This window comes from Alligator mississippiensis, chromosome 2 (genome assembly GCF_030867095.1).
Source record: "Alligator mississippiensis isolate rAllMis1 chromosome 2, rAllMis1, whole genome shotgun sequence".
NCBI lineage: Eukaryota > Metazoa > Chordata > Crocodylia > Alligatoridae > Alligator > Alligator mississippiensis.
Window position 1 is genome coordinate 54286941 of NC_081825.1, and position 17803 is coordinate 54304743.

Genomic DNA, 17803 nt, shown 5'->3' on the forward strand with positions numbered 1-17803 from the left:
AGTAGAAGCAGAAGAGATTCAACCTTCGTCAACCGCAGCACCGCACTTGGGGTGGTTTTGGCGGCGCGGAGAGGAGCGGGGGGACACTTCAGAGGAGCCCATTGAGTGATTCCTTTCCTGTGTCCCAGCAAAGTGGAAAAAAAGGAGCAGGGCAAAGGAAGGGGGAAGGCAGGGCAGGGCAGGGCAAAGTTAGGAAAGACCCAGGGTGCCCCCCTAGCTCTGTTTCTACCTAGAAGAAGAATGCCAAGACCTTGTGGAGAGGGCATATCTTCTCAACCCCCTCGTTTTTTTAGACTCAAGCCCCCTCCCCGCCGCCTCGAGGCACCTTGGAAGGCGCCAGCTCTTCAGTTTGCGCTCTTTTTTTTCGGGGGAAAAAACAAACAACCAAATGCTGGAGCCCTTCTCCTGCTGCCAGGACCGAGCCCAACAGGTCAGGAAGGGCCGGCGGTGCGTGGCGGCAGCCTGCGGGCTCACGGGGCTGCGAGCAGCGCGGGGCACCCTGGAGCAACGCGCGGCTGGCCGGGAGGCTGGCACGGGTTTGGTCCCGAGCTCTGCAGCCTGCCTAGCACGGCGCAAAGCCTGGGGCCGGGGCCGGGGCCGGGGGCCGGCGCGGGACTCACGGAAGAAGATGTACTCGGTGTAGCTGCTCCAGATCTTGTCGTCGCGGTAGTGCGGCACGAAGGCGGCGGCGCCGCTGGAGTTGCAGGCCACCATGTGGAAGCCGGCCTCGGAGAGGCGGTCGAAGGCCTGCTCCAGGTAGGTGAACTTGAGGTAGAAGCGCGCCGTGTACTTGTCGGGCGGGCGGTCGGGGTCGCGGCTCTCGTTGAGCGTGTCGCCGAAGACCTCCTTGGCCAGCGCGATGCGGCCGCACACCATGATGCGGGCCACGCGCCGGAACTTGGCGTCCGCCTGGTTGTCCCGCAGCGCCGTGGCCGAGCCGCGGTAGCCCACGGTGAGGAAGCCGGAGCGCTTGTCCCGCGCCGCCGCCTGCCGCGGGTCGCCGCTGCCCTGCGAGGCGCTGTCCTCCAGGTCGCTCTGGCAGCCCTCGTCGTTGAGCGAGCTCTGCTTGGCCACCTTGGGCGCCAGCAGCTTGACCAGCTCGGCCAGCTGGAAGTACTCGGCCTCGCGCAGCAGCCGCTCCTTCTCCGGGAAGTGCTCGGGCAGCGCCAGCTGCTTGTCGCGCAGGTAATCCAGCACGTACCTGAAGAGGAAGCCGTCGCGGTCGATGAAGAAGCGCGCGCGGCTGTCCCTCGGCAGGTCCCGGCCCGCCGCGCCCCGGCCGGCGCGGCCCGGCGCGAACATGCTGGCCAGGGTGCTGTCCGGCACGCTCAGCAGCGTGGAGTGCTTGGTCACGTACACCTGCCCGCCCACGTTCAGCTCCACCACCTCGGGGAAGGGCGAGCCGGGCGCCGCCGCCGCCGCCGCCGCCGACACCATGTCGCTGATGGGCAGGATGGGGCCGGCGCCGCCTCCGCCCGCATCCTTCAGAGCCATGCTCCCGGCCCGCAGCGCCGCTCACTGCCCCATGGCGGGACGGGGATGGGGACGGGGACGGGGACGGGGACGGGGCGGGCAGCCTCCCGCCCGCCCGCCCGCCCGCCTCCGTCCTTCCCCGGCGGCGGCAGGCGGAGCCCCGCTAGCTCGCAGCGGCGCGGCCCCCCGGCTCCATCCGCGCGCTGCCGCTGCCGCCGCTGCTCTGCCCCAGCCCGGCGGCTCGGGGAAGCCGCGCTGACGTCAAGCCCGAGAAGTGGCTGCAACTTTGCAAACAGCTGGCACTTAAAGGGGAAAGGGGGGCGGGGGCGCTGCTGCCTTCCGCCAGCGCCAGCATCCCTCCGACGCTCCGCGCCGATCCCCATCCAGCGGAAGCCCTGCGGGGTCAGCCAGGCTGCGAGCAGGTTCCAGCAGGTGACAGATAAATAAAGGCCTCCGGGGTTTTTCACCCCATCAGGTGATGGCAGATGTCCCCCCGCTGAGACTGGAAGGGCCAGCCCCCCTCCTCTGCCCCGATGCTAGAAATTGCTGGTTAGGGCAACGCCTGCCAGGTTCCAGATCTGAGAGCCGGCTCTGCTCTTTGCACCCGGGCTGCCCATGGTGGGGGATCCGCACGCGCTCTCTGGTTAGACAGGAGACTCTGGGCAGTTGGGGCACCCGAAGTGCCACGGTCCATCAAGATGCAGGTGCCAAGTGCAGTTCCCACCTGCCTTTGAGTGCTTAGGAGATAGAGGTGTGCTCTATTTAAACAATGGGATTTGTGGAGCTTGAGCCAAAACTCAGTTGGATCCAAGTCTCCACTTAATATGCTTGCAATCTGTCCTGCTGGGATGCATGTCTGGATAACAAGCAGACAAGGTTCTTTGGATGAAAGACCAACTTAAATAGTTGGAAAAAAAAATCTTTAGCAAGCTTTCAGATTTAAAAACCTAAAAGAAGCAGTATCTTGTTTGGATAACAAGAAGTATCTTGTGTGGATAAAAAGGAGTACCTTTGGCTCAATCCCCCAAATGCCAAAGGCTACATGCCACATTGGTGTTTTTAAAAGCATTGAGGTGTTTCTGTGCACTAGCAGGAGATAGACTGGCTTTCCATTTAAGCAACGGGATTTGAGGATTTGGCCATGAAAAATCAGCAGGTTCCAAGTGGATCTCACTTTTACCTTCTTTTTTTTTAGTATTTCTCATCTAGCTGTCACAGGATAACGATCACTTGGCATCTGCACTACAAAGATGGGGGAGGATCATTAGAAAAGCAAACTTCTCTGTTTACAAAAGTAAGGAGTGGCTGGGAGTGAAAATGCTTGCATTAAATTACCGATATGTCTAAGCATTCTTTTACACTTCGCATGGTCTTGGCCACTGTCTGAGTGTGGAAAACTGATTAGTGACCCTGAAAATGCATTTCTGAAAAGGTAACAGCACAAGAAATGGAATATGATTCCCTGTCCTTTCCGCTGTTTCCTGGTTATTGTGTCTGAAACACTCATGAACATCAGCATTCAACCCATGTGCATATGGGAGGCAGGGAGTTGGTTTGTTCATAAGTTCTTTTTTTACATACACCTGCCTTCAGGCCACAAGTGAAACCAAATTGCATTGTTTTGTCCCAACTCCTGGGTGAAATCTAGGCCTTTCTGTAGTTAGTAGGCATGTTGCTATTGATTCCAAAGAGGCTAAGATTTCACTGCCTTGTGTCATGTAGTGTAATTGTTGATCTCTCTTTAAAAGACTGAGGACTGAAACATGAAATAGCTGGGATGCTGCACTGTGCAGTATATGACTGTGCGGTGTATGACTGAAATCTAATAAGGACTACTAATTCCTCTATTTCCCAGAGGTTTATTCATGCCTTGTGAAGTGCCTCAAGCCACCATTACAGAAACAGTCCATCTTTTCCTCAGCTTCCTTCCAAGTTGGTACAACTCCAGCAGCCTCCTTACATGTTTAACAATTTGGCCTCTAGTGTCTTTAGTTATGTTTGCTCTGGGCTTGTAGGGATAGTTAACTTGAACAATGTACAGTCAGATTGTTCATTGTGTGAACTTCCCCAAGTTCAGCCAGTTTCTTTGGCACCAACATAAAAGTGTACAGATATAGGTAAGATAGGTGTTAACAGTCTTTCTCAGAATTATTAGCAAGGAGAGAGACTCCATTCCTCACTTCCTGTGTTCTGCAAGTGCCTCAATCATTTAAATAATTTTTAAGGACCTACTTAAATTGCAGTTTTGTGAAATACAGGATTGTCTGCAAAATCTGCAAAATCAACAACAAAAGAAACCTTAATAAAACTAAAATGCTGGCTTCCCAGTGGGAGCCTGTGATCCTCACTGCCAGGAGAGAAAGGTGCTGGCTGGCAGGGCAGCACGAATGGCAGCAGACAAGATAGCTGCTGCCCCCCTCAGTGCTCCTCCCTCCAAGGGCCTGTTTGACAATCAGCGCCAAGGGGCAGGGCCGCATGAAGGGCAGACTGCAATAAATATGGCAGCCACCTCTCATCCCACTGGGGTCTCTTTGCCAATCAGCATTGAGGGACAGGGCCACACAAACTGCAGACAGCAATCAAGATGGAGACCACCCTCTCATCCCTCCCCTACCCCCAGGTCTCTCCACCAATCAGTACCAAAGTGCAGGGCCTTGCCAACAATCAGTGCTGAGGGGCAGACCCCTATTAATTCTTAAACATAACACCCAGTAGTCTCTTCTCCATCACACTTGCCTGGCCCACATCTAATTGGCTCAGGGTATCTTCTGTGCACAGAATGCAGGTACTGAAGGCTGAACCTGCTCCCAGTAGAATCAATGATAAAACCTCTTGCAAACTTCCAGGAGAGCACAGTTACTAAGAATGGCGGAGACAGCACGTGCAGAATCTGTTGGGAGAGAAACATCTATTTGTTATATGTTTGTTCACTGCTTTGCAAATTGCATTCCTGGGCTGCTCCTCTACATGTTAACTCAATCCAAACAAATGCATAATCTCATACTGTCACTACACTCATATCAGTCATACATCCTATGAATTAAGTTCAAACTGGTACTAGCAAAGTTTTGCCATGACTTATATCCTTATTCACATAAGTGCTATTTTGCTTACTACTTGTAGGTAAAAGTCTTTCTTTACTTCTACTCAGATGTGCCAGGTTTGAAATTAAAACAGGATATACTATGAGTGAAAAAACCTGCTTCTGGCCAGCATATTGCTCATTCAGTGATTTTTATTTTAAGTTAAAGCTTACTTAAAATGTCTTTATTTTGTAATTTGTTGACATTTCAAAAAGCTCAAATGTAACTAGATTTACAGTTAAGTAAATACTTAAATATCTGGAAATACGTTTTTTTCTTAACAAAAATTACTTTGTTTCTCAACAGCAATCAACATTAAAGTAAATGTTCTAAAGATGTTAATTGTAATATGCATTCACTACTATTATCCAAGGTAATTACTATCTTCAGTGGTTTTATTTGAATTTAATTCGGTAAAATGAAATGGAGTATAGCCAACTTTACTCTTCCATGTATAGTTTCAAAATAGAGCCAAAAAAGAAATAAACACGCAAACAAAACCCTAACAACAAAAAACTCCATGCATATTTCAGGAGAAAAAGAGAGGCCAGTTGGATGTTGGATAATAGGTCCTGACAAAAACAAACAACAGAAACTTCATAATCATCATAGACAAGTAACTTACACTTCTCAATGAGTGGTCTTATCCCGTGGCCTGCTTTCACTGAAGTCAATGAAAATATTGCCAGTGTGTTAGAGCACTTAGGCCCAAAGAGCACTTAATCATTTGAGACTTTGACTGCATGATAAATGTGACACATTTGTATGGCTGTATACTTAATAAAGAAATCACCTGATAAGTATATTAGATTATTTTTTATTATATTCCAAAGGTATCATTCCAGAAAAATGGCATGGATATTGTGGAATTATATTACAATGAAGTTAATTGCCGATTTAATTTATTACAGTTACACAAGCACGTTCATTAGGCCTGTGTGAGTCAGCAGTGATCCGATCCGGCTTCGGATCCAGCTGCTTCGAATGTCCAGGATCCAATCCGGAGCTCCGGACCGGGTTTCTGCCTCGATCCGGCCAAAGCAGCTCCAAAGCTTCGGAGCCGCCTCGGAGATCCAGCCATAGTGTATAATGGGGAATCAATGAAATATCTATAACTTGGTTGTTTTTTGTCTGAATTGGATGTAACTTGCAGAGATTGTAGCTTCTGGTGGGACTATGAAACCTGCCAAGTTTCAAGAAGAACAGTGCAGGGGTTTGGGGGAACTGTACCCCAAATTCTTGAAAGCCAAACTCATGTCACAGCTATATGTTACAACACAGGGGGGTCAAAACTGAAGGGGTGGTAGCTCTTACTGAGGCCATAAAGCCTGCCAAGTTTCAAGGAGATCGGTATAGGGGTTTGGGGGGAACTGCACCTCAAGCTGTGGACAATTAAAACTCGTGCCATGGGTGACACTGCGTGTGTTAAGGTGCAGCAGGGTGACAGCTGCAGGGTTGGTGGCCCCTGCTATGGCCATGATGCCAGCCAGCTGTCGAGGAGATTGGTGCAGGGGGGGGTCTGGGGCCCTGCACCCCTAGCTGCTGACAAGCAAAACCCTTGCCAAGACTCTGTCTGTCTTGGGACAGTTGATTGTCTGTATTGATTCTTTCCTCTCCTTAGCCTGGTTTTGTAGGTGCTAATTGATGCTTGTAAAGTCATTATGTAGTAGCTAGGTCCTGTGTATTGAGCTGGTCCCTGAGTCCCTGGTCCCTGAGTGAATCAGGATTGATTGATTGGTACCTGGTAACACAGCAGTTTAGCAGCCAGGTCTGCAGCAGTGTCTCCCCTCCCCACCCCAAGACAGACACAGTCAGTCCCACAGCACCCATGGCGTGAGTTTTGCTTGTCCACAGCTTGAGGGGCAGTTCCCCCCAAACCCCTGCACTGATCTTGAAACTTGGCAGGCTTTGTGGCCTTAGCAACAGCTACCATCCCTGCAGCTTTCACCCTGCTATGTTATAACACATAGACGTGACAGGAGTTTTGCTTTCAACAATTTGGCATACAGTTACCCCCAGTCCCCTGCACTGATCTTGAAACTTGGCAGGATTTGTGGCCTCAGTAAGGGCTACCATCCCTGCAGTTTTTACCCTGTTATGTTGTAATGCCTAGACGTGACAGGAATTTTGCTTTCAACAATTTGGGGTACAGTTCCCCCCAAACCCCTGTATTGATCTTCTTGAAACTTGGAAAGCTTCATCTTCTCTGCAGAATCTAACATCCCTGAAAATTTAATCTAAATCAGACAAAAAACAACAAAGCCATAGATATTTTATTGTTTCCCCATTATACCCTATGGCTGGATCTCCAAGGTGGCTCCGAGGTGGCTCCGAAGCTCTTTGGAAGCTCCGAACTGCTTTGGGAAGCCTAACAAGGCCAGCACTTTGACCCAGATGTGCTGCTTCAGACCCCGAAGCATCCAAAGCTTCTCCGGATCCGAAGCTCTCTCCGAAGCTTCGCACAGCCCTAATGTTCATAGAATCATGAAATCATAGAAAAGATGGGTTGGAAGCAACCTCTGGAGCTTATCTAGTCCAAATGCACACCAGATGCAGGATCATCCTTATCCAAAACATCTTATAAATATCTTTGTCTAGCCTGTTAGTAAAATTACAGTTGTCAGTAGTTTATTAATACTAAGCTACACTATTAGTATAACCTGACACACAACCACAAGGCATAACACCCTAACCTGCTGCAGGTACAGCAGACAGACTATGGCAACCAATGTCCTGATGCTGCAAGGTCTGTTAAAATAGGGTGGCGAGATCCAAGGAGGAGGACCATGCTTTCTCTGCCCACTCCTCTTCCTCCCCGCCCCCAGTACAGAGGACAGCAAAAACTCTCACAGTGACCATGTCTACCCAAGTCACTGTTTGCATAGTAGCTCATTACTACTGCGCAGTAGTAACGAGCTACTGTGCAGTCAGCATCACAAAAAAGCTGTGCAGGGACATTACTGCACAATAACTCCAGTTACCACACAGTCATTTAGTACTTGTGTATGCAAATACTAAATGATTGCACAGTAACAATTGCTCTATCAGTGTCTCATGTAGACATCTGTACCAATCTGGCCAAGGGGTAAAGTACCTTCCTAACCCCAAATATGGCAATCTCTGGCCCTGAGTGGAAGGGCAAGGCCCTCTAGCCAGGAGCCTCTCGGTTTTAGTCCCAGTAGGCACATTAGTACACGCTAGTCAAAATCCCCAGTCTTGGCTGCAGCCAACACCCACATGCTTCTGAGGAAGGTAAACTATCACCTCTCCCCTTCCCTCTTCCCTCCCAACACATGTAGGAACAGTAAAAATTTCCAGCCCCATTTGTCAACAGAAAAGCCTAGAAGTACAAGACATATCCATAGCAGAACATAGCCATAGCTACTGCTAGATCATCCTTGACCCATACTTAGTCAAGCTCTTCTTGACCATCTCCAATGTTGGTGAATCCACAACTTCCCTAGCCAGTCTATTCCACTGCCTCACTACTCTAACAGTGAAGATGTCTTTTCCTGAAAGCCAATCTAAAACTGCTTTGCTACAACTTCAAGTCATTTCCTACTCTCTGCAGCAAGAGAAAAAATGGTGTTTTCACTCCTTTTTGTGACAGCCCTTTGGATATCTGCAGGCTTCTATCATGTCCCTTCTTAAATGCCTTTTCTGCAAAATGAGCATGCCTATTTCTTTCAACCTCTCCTCATAAGGCTTGCCTTCCAAGTCCTTTATTATTTTTGCCTCCTGCGCCTGGACTCTACCTTCTACATGCCCTTTTTTTAAATTGTGGAGTCCCAAACTGCACACAATGCTCTAGATGAGTGCCAAGTGCCAATACTCTAGATGAGTGCCTAGCCAGTGCCAAGTAAAGAGGTACTATCACCTCCTGCATTTGCACTTAATGCTTCTAGTGAAACCACAAACCACAAACAGCTTTTGTGCAGCTACAGCACACTTCAGACTCAGACTGAGTCTGTGATCTACCAAGACTCCTAGAGTCTTCTGCATAGCATTGCCATCCAGCCAGGCATCACCCATTTTGTATTTGTATTTTTTATTTTTCTTCCCAAAATTCATCACCATATTACTATTGGTAATGGTACTCCTGACTCAGCATATCTATGTATCCAAACCTGGAAGTATACCAGCAAGGCCACTTATAGCTTATCTACAATGGCTGCTCTCAAGTACACTACAAACCAAGGGCTCAAGAGCATTTGCAGGAGATGCCCCTCCCCTCCCCTGATTGTTCGCTCAAATGAGCTTCTGGGTTACAGCAATGCCTGTGGGTGTGCAGGATGGGGGTGTCTGGGCCCTTTAGTCTTGGCACTTGTTGCCGTTGCAGTATAGATGAGCCCTACAAGGCCTTGGCCATTGTCATTTTGGCCCTACTTATTTTGGTCAAGGGAATATTTTTGTCATTGCTGAGACAGGCAGTTAGCTGCAGTGGTCTGAAATCAGGCAATAGGCAGGTTAGGATAAAAGCTTAGAGATTTTTTAAATGAGAAAGTCTCTAAGGTGCCACCCCATCTGTTAGTGAATCAGGACTGGGGTAGTCCAGATGAGTTCCCCAGGGAGCCAGGGGTACACAGGGTTCTGGCATCAAAACTGGATTCAGGAGCTGTAGCAGAAGTTCAAAGCAGGCTGGGATCAGAAGTCATAGCCTGAGACAGGGTAAGCCAAGGTTTAACAAGGATCAGGAGCCAAAAGCCAGACCCAAAGGTCAAACCAGAATCAAGAGCCAAGAACTGGAATCAGGGAATGCCAAAGGCCTTACCAGAATCAGAAGCTGGAGTCAGAACCAGAAACCCAGCATGGAAGATTAGGAACTTTCACCATTACCCAGCCAAAGATACTGCAATCTGAGTCTGGTTATTAGGGGCTGAAGCAGGTGGGTCCTGCTGCCTGTGACTTGAGGGGACTGACTGCCCTGAATGCTTCATTCAGCCCAATTGGGTGGGACCAAGGGTCTGAGCTTGCTGCAGATGATGCCTTTTCAGAGATGACTTGTCTATATCTCCTGTTCAGAATGGACTGGGTCCAGGGTTCTGATCTGACCTCATTACATGGTCCTACCTTCTTCCTTATCACTGCAGGTAATTCATATTATAACTCTTAGGTGTTGCTTAGTATTTTCCCCTCAATCTTCTTTTTGGCCAGCTGCAAAGATAAGTACTATAGGAAGAGTCTTCCAAGAGATACTTTGACAGTCTTTGTTCTGTCATCCTGCCCATAAGTCCTGCTGAGTGATGTTGTTTGAATTTCATCACATTTACTATCCTTGTTTTTCAGAAACCTCCTGAAATTACTATTAAATTGTCTGTATGTGTCCCTTTACTAGCTAAAATTCATTCAATATTTGTACTTTTTTAAGTTTGTGTGTATTTTATTTTATGTAGCTCTTATGAAAGTAATTTTCTCAGGTAAGTAATCCTTTAAATACATTGGAACTGCTCATGTGAGAAGGCATGTGTGTGGGAGATTGTAGGATTAGGACTTTAAACAGCGTTATAGGTTAACATGGTTATTTATGCATTTAGATTACTGATATAGAGTGTTTAGCCGCAGTGCTGGGATTGCTCTGCTGGGACTGAAATCAGAATACAAGAATATGCACGTTTAATTTTGAAACAGGAGTGTCAGGACTTCATATAGCATATAAGATGTTATTGATTGTTCTAATATTGGTTATGATTGAAAACATCACTATGATTTTATTGTTTTAGAATTCCAAAAAGATTATGCATCTTCATCAAAACACCTGGTGATATCTCTAACAATCCAGGCTAAAGAGAAAGGGCTTAGAAATTCATTACTCAAGGGCAGTTTCAGTCTTTAATGATGTGTTCTCACGTTCCAGAAGTATTTACAAAGGTTCCCTTAACATAAGCTCTGTTAAACCGAGGCTGACTGAATTTGCCTGAATTATTTCTTAAAAAGAGCATCTGAATTTACATCTGTAATGGTTGATATGTCCTTAAAGTACAAAAGTATTTATAAAGGTGACAAAAAAGTCAGTTCTTTTATACTGTGGTTGATTGAGGTTGCCCATATTATTCCCTAGACTACATTATAATACCAAAACACAGGCACATTTTCTAAGTCCATATAGCTTAATTAAAATAATATTTCAATTGAAATAACTCTTCATTAAAGTAAATGTGCATGGCGAATATGAGATTTTTTTATGTCATTGTGTTTGTCATCTGAAAAAATGGACTGTGAAATTTCTTTTTTCCTCATCTTTAATGCTGATATAATAAAGCTAAACATAACTGAAAGATAGAACTCTCAAAACCAGCAGTTTAAAAGTATTTAGAGAGGCTGTTGGTATTTCCTTGGCATTCGGCATGTGCATACCAAACACTTAAAATGGTCATTTCTATGTACGTTGTGCCACCCAATCTCAGACTTGGTGACAACAGATCACCACATCATTCCCACAGAGACTTCTTCATGAATAGAGGCTTGATCCATATCCAGAAGCACCAGGTTCTGACTACACCTGCAAGCAAAGCCTCACTTACCCAAGCCAGAGTAACCCAAATCCAAATGTAGGTGTTTTTAAAGGAAATGTTTAATATTCTGAGCTTGGTATTCAGAGATGCTGAGCACTGAAAGCTCCAACTGGCTTCAACTGGTGTTTTGGGTATTCAGCACTTCTGATTAGGCATGTCTTCAGCCGTGTACTTAAAAATTAACGTGTTTACTTCAGAGACTCTATCTAAAGTAGGACAAATTCTTCACTGCACTGAACTCAGTGCAGATTTTTCCAAGATGCTTTTGTTGTTGGCATGGGCATTTATAAGTTATATTTTACCAGTACTGTATTATCCTTTGCTTCTTTATTATAGAATAATATTTACATGTATATGCACATTCATATCTAAAGATAGATATATATGCATATCTGTAATAGTATGTATAGTCTTATAATTATATCATATTGTGATATACATATTTACTTCTTTATTAATGGACATTTACATCAAAAGTTTTTAAATATAAAGTTACGGTTGATGGAAAAATTCAAGAAATCCAATTTTATGCTCCCACATCCATTATCGCCTGGCCACATTGTACATAAAGAGCTGTAGAGACCCAAGCACTGACTAATATAAGGGGTAAAGCTAAGGACAACGACCCGCACATCACGACGAGGGACATGCTCAGTTGGGATGGGCTTCACCTGTCCCCCAAAGGTAAGCATGTGTTCTCTTCTAGGTTGGCGGATCTCCTCCGGCAGGCTTTAAACTAGGCTCGCTGGGGGGAGGGGAAGATGAGGGCAGGGGAAGCTGTGGACCACCAAACCATGTGGCACCCACAAGGACAGCCCAGCCTGAAGAAAGAGAACATTGGGAACCTGCAAGACGTGGGGCGGTCAGCACTATGGCACAGGTAAGAAACGAGAAGGTAAGAAGTAAGGGGCCCCTTGGGACTCGGAGTGGGGGGGCAGCAAAGGCACCTGTCACAGGGCTCAAGTGCCTATATACTAATGCTAGGAGCATGGGAAACAAGCAGGATGAACTAGCGCTCCTGCTTGCACAAAACACCTACAACTTAGTAGGGCTAGCGGAAACCTGGTGGGATTTGTCCCACGGCTGGGCGGTACACAATGAGGGTTATAGATTGTACAGAAAGGACAGGGTGGGGAAAAAAAGGGAGAGGGGTTGCACTCTATGTCAATGGGCAATATACGTCAACCCTCATCAAGACAGAATCCAAGGATGAGGAAGTAGAAGGATTGTGGGTTAGGCTACATGGGGAGCAAGGGGAAAGGGATTTGGTGGTAGGGGTCTGCTACAGACCCCCACACCAAGGGGAAGAAATAGATGCGGGGCTCCTGAGGCAGCTCTCGGAGACCATAAAAGCTAAGGAGGCAGTAGTCATGGGGGACCTAAACTACCCAGACATCTGCTGGGAGACACAGACGGCAAAGTCCCACCGCTCACGCAGGTTTCTAACCTGTGTACAGGACCTCCATCTGACACAGGAGGTACACGGTCCCACTAGGGGGAATGCCATACTGGATCTGGTATTGGCAACGGGGGATGACATGGTAGGGGACCTACAGATTGGGAGCCATCTGGGGGACAGTGATCATAATAATAGAATTCACCATAAGACGTCGAGTGGGTAAGGTAACTAGTAGGATGAAAGTACTAGACTTTAGGAAAGCTGATTTAAGTGAACTCAGGCGATTAGTCAAGGACACACTGCAGAGTAGGAGTTTTGAAATGATGGGAGCCCAAGAAGGGTGTCTGTGTCTTAGGAAAACGATCCTTCAGGCACAAAGCAAGACGATCCCCATGCGGGGTAAAAGAGGGAAAGGGGCCAGGAGGCTTCCCTGGCTGACCGCAGAAATCCAGGGCAGCCTAAGGGCCAAAACAGGAGCACATAAAAAGTGGAAACAGGGAGAGATCACCAAAGACGAATATACCTCCTCTGCTCGTGCTTGTAGGGAGGCAGTTAGACGGGTCAAAGCTACCATGGAGCTGAGGATGGCATCCCAAGTAAAGGTCAACAAGAAATTGTTTTTTAGATATATAGGGAGTAAAAGGAAGGCCCAGGGAGGAATAGGACCCCTGCTAAATGGGCAGAAGCAATTGGTGATGGACAGGGGGGACAAGGCTGAACTCCTCAACGAGTTCTTTGCCTCAGTGTTACTAAGCGAGGGACACGACAAGTCTTTCACTGGGGTTGTAGAGAGGCAGCAGCAAGGCACCAGACTTCCATGCGTAGAACCTGAGATGGTGCAGAGTCACTTGGAAGAACTGGATGCCTTTATGTCGGCAGGCCCGGATGAGCTCCATCCGAGGGTGCTGAAGGCACTGGCCGACATCATTGCAGAGCCACTGGTGGGAATATTTGAATGCTCATGGCGCACAGGCCAAGTCCCGGAGGACTGGAAAAGGGTCAATGTGGTCCCCATTTTCAAGAAGGGGAGGAAGGAGGACCCGGGCAACTATAGGCCAGTCAGTCTCACCTCCATCCTTGGCAAAGTCTTTGAAAAAATTATCAAGGCTCACATATGCGAGAGTCCGGCAGGACAAATTATGCTGAGGGGAAACCAGCATGGGTTCGTGGCAGGCAGATCATGCCTGACCAATCTAGTCTTTTTTTATGACCAGGTTACGAAACACCTGGACACAGGAGGAGGGGTGGATGTCGTATACTTAGACTTCAGGAAGGCCTTCGATACGGTATCCCACACCATACTGGTGAACAAGTTAAGAGGCTGTGACTTGGATGACTACACAGTCTGGTGGGTGGCAAATTGGCTGGAGGGTCGTGAGAGAGAGTCGTGAGAGAGAGTCATGGTGGATGGGTCGGCTTCAACCTGGAAGGGTGTGGGTAGTGGGGTCCCGCAGGGCTCGGTCCTTGGACCGATACTCTTTAATGTCTTCATCAGCGACTTGGATGAGGGAGTGAAATGTACTCTGTCCAAGTTTGCAGATGACACAAAGCTATGGGGAGAAGTGGACACACCGGAGGGCAGGGAACAGCTGCAAGCAGATCTGGACAGGTTAGACAAGTGGGCAGAAAACAACAGAATGCAGTTCATCAAGGAGAAATGCAAAGTTCTGCACCAAGGGAGGAAAAATGTCCAGCACACCTACTGCCTAGGAAATGACCAGCTGGGTGGCATGGAAGTGGAAAGGGATCTTGGAGTCCTAGTGGACTCCAAGATGAACATGAGTCGGCAGTGTGACGAAGCCATCAGACAAGCCAATGGCACTTTATCATGCATCAGCATGATGAATAGGTCCAAGGAGGTGATACTTCCCCTCTATCAGGCGCTGGTCAGACCGCAGTTGGAGTACTGCTTGCAATTCTGGGCGCCGCAATTCAAGAGGGATGCAGATAACCTGGAGAGGGTCCAGAGAAGGGCCACTCGTATGGTTAAGGGCCTGCAGACCAAGCCCTACAAGGAGAGACTAGAGAAACTGGACCTTTTCAGCCTCCGCAAGAGAAGGTTGAGAGGCGACCTTGTGGCTGCCTATAAGTTCATCAAGGGGGCACAGAAGGGAATTGGTGGGTATTTATTCACCAAGGCACCCTCGGGGGTTACAAGAAATAATGGCCACAAGCTAGCAGAGAGCAGATTTAGATTGTACATTAGGAAGAACTTCTTCACAGTTCGAGTGGCCAAGGTCTGGAACGGGCTCCCAAGGGAGGTGGCGCTCTCCCCTACCCTGGGGGTCTTCAAGAGGAGGTTAGATAACCATCTAGCTGGGGTCATCTACACCCAGCACTCTTTCCTGCCTATGCAGGGGGTCAGACTCGATGATCTATTGGGGTCCCTTCCGGCCCTAACATCTATGAATCTATGAATCTATAAGATTGTTGTGTGAACTGTAACTCTGAATTTCCCCAAAAGTTTGTCTGTGTTCCAGACACAGTTCTTTATTAATAAGGAATCTCCCAGCAAGTATGACCGCTGGAACAAGTGACAAAAGAAAAAAAAAATGCCAGGATGGTTTTGATTCTAGTTGTTAGGGTTCTTAATGTATAGGGGAGAGACCTGAATTCCAGAGTTGGCACTTGTCAGGGTTATTTTGTTTTTTTATTTGATGACCGTTTAATGTAAAATGCACACACAGTTCTTGGCACAAGAATTAGAACCCACTCTAGTTTAGTGCCCTTAATGTACTCTTGATTGCTTTCCTTCTCACCTCATGGCTCTTGCATTCTTGGTTGCACAGTGGACCAACTTCAACAGGGGGGATAGTGGACTCTACTCCACCCAAACTACTTTATGTCCTAGTTGGAAAGGCACTTTCATGGAAAGTAGGTGTGGATTTGAACCCTATCACCCAGATCTCCCCATTCTGAATAACAAGTGACTAGAGGTGGCTGATATGCACCTCTGAGTCAGGTGCCTATGCTCAGAAAGGGCAGAATTTCAGGTACACTCTTAAATTAAGTATTCCCTGTGACTGACTATGGATGTGTCTCTGCTCAACATCAGGGTTCTCTGAATCGCCCTTTTGGAAGTGCCTAACTCTCCAATGATTGTATGGGGAAACAAGGAACTTAAGTCTATTTCTTTGAATCATCCTTCTAGGGCCAATTTTTGGGAATGTATGAAGAAGTTGGAAGCACCTAAGGGGCCAATCTGGATTTTGTCCCTAAACACTGTTGTTGTCTTCAGCAAATAACAAGGAGATCCATGAAAGTCAGTGAGTCTACTCATGTAAATAATGTTATTTGTGCATCCATGTTTACAGATTCAGAGACTGCACTGAGAAGACAAAAAATACATTTTGTTTTAGACTAGCCTATCTGGCTATTTTGTATTGGTGAGGCTTGGACAATTTTCTTATGCTGTATTAACATCTTACAACCTTTCTATTGTTACTTAATATAATGAAAATAATTCAGGGCTCAATATGTATATAGTTCAATCTGTAAGAAACAAGATGGCATAGGGAACTATTTCTCTCTCACTCTCTCTCTCTCTCTCTCACAAACACACACACACACACACACGCGCACACACACCTTTTTCCTGATATATTTTTATATCTTTTTTCTTAATGTTGTGTTGGAGCATCCATTCAGAACATAATGATGGAATGACTTAGTCTTGCAGGGTGCTGCTTTAAAGAAACCTGCAGAATGCATTGTAAATGATAAATTAATGATGGCTTTGGAATACAAGAATAATTCTAAAAGTGACAGGACTCCATAGAGTAGTATAATAAACTACATATGTGAGTTCAGATTTCAATGGTATCCACTAATAACAAGGTACATTTGATTTTACAGCCTAGGGAGTTGTTGGCAACATCAAAACAGTATTACTAAAAACAATCAAAGCAAAAGGAATAGAGTGAAATTTGTGGTAGCAGACTGTCTAGGGGGATTAGGAAATTGGTAATTCCTATTCCTTAGAAGACAGAAAGAAAAAAAAACAGAGTCAGAAAAAATCATTAATATAAAATTAACCAAATTTTATTCTCACTTGCATTGGTGCAAGTCCAGATAATCCAATTGACTACAGTAAAAGTTATCTGGATTTATACAGGGGTAAATGAGAACACAATTTAGGGCATATAAAATGCAAATTGATATATTTTGGAAAAAAATAGCATTGAAAATAATGTATTTCAGGAACAATTCTGTACATTCCCATTTATTCCCTATTGTTATATTGACAGGTTATAACTAACCGATGCTGTGATTGGCAGGTTAATATAATGATTTTCCTCTAAGCAGCAGGTGAATTTAACACACTGAAATATATGTGTGTGTGTGTATAGCTGTAAAAATATATTTTTTTAAACTAAACAGAAATAAAGCAAAAGTAAAGACCCACAATAGCATTATGCATGCTAGGTTAGAAAATCAAGGTACTTTAGAAAAATATATCTTTACCATTGAACTGTGAAAGGCTGTGACTTACTCGAAAGTAATTAATAAGTTACTATGAAATTTCTGCCATAGAAATAGGGCAAGTGGATTATGTAATAAAAGCATTCAACAGCCCTATTTGTTCTGAGTTGTTCATTTGTTTCCTGCCAGCTCTTCATGATTTGACATAATTTACAGGGGAAAAAGACTTTAGCAATTACCTTAGTGCACCAGCAATACAGTTTTTCATAGGCTGTATGATCACTGTTGGAAATATTGTCACTTTATGATCAATAGGATAGTATATTTATAGATTAGCAGTGGGACTTATTCTAGGAAACCCAAATCTTTATTGAGTGTGGCTTCTCTAGTAAATATATACACAGACAAGATGGAAATGAAAAGGAGTTCATGAAGTAAAAAGAAATGTATTCCTGCAGTGGAAAAGTGCTATGTAACAGATTAATGTGGAATTTATAGACATTAATATACAGTAACATAAGCTCAATAAAAGGCTGTTAAAATAGCTACCTAAAAATGGAAAGAAGTTTAGCAAAATAGGAGAACAAGCTGTATGAAGAGAAGTGGGATATTATGAGCATAACTTAAACCTAGCTGGAAGATTACATTAACCAGGCTAGTAACAAAAAGGATATAGATTAGATGCAGCAGGCAGGAATATCAAATGGCAGGCACAGACTTTCTCATGAAGATAGGCATGGGATTGCACGTATTTTCAAGTGTGTGGGAGGTGAAATCTTCCAAAAATCTAGCCAAATTAGGCAATACATTAAGACAGCATGAAGAAAAGATGAAACTCACCACTTAAATCTTCCAATAAATCTGCTGATTCTATGTATATGAAAATCAAGTGGATGGGGAATCTCCAGCTCATA

General features: G+C 45.9%; 1 protein-coding gene across 1 annotated transcript in view; it reads right to left on the reverse strand.

Moving 5' to 3' along the window:
- The window catches only part of KCTD8 (potassium channel tetramerization domain containing 8), a 197370-nt gene extending 195649 nt beyond the window's left edge, over positions 1-1721 (reverse strand). Inside the window, exon 1 of the mRNA XM_006266255.3 lies at positions 621-1721. Coding sequence (XP_006266317.1) covers positions 621-1494 — 874 coding nt within the window. The 5' untranslated portion in view covers positions 1495-1721. The remainder of the gene's footprint in view (positions 1-620) is intronic.
- Positions 1722-17803: the final 16082 nt, after the last annotated feature.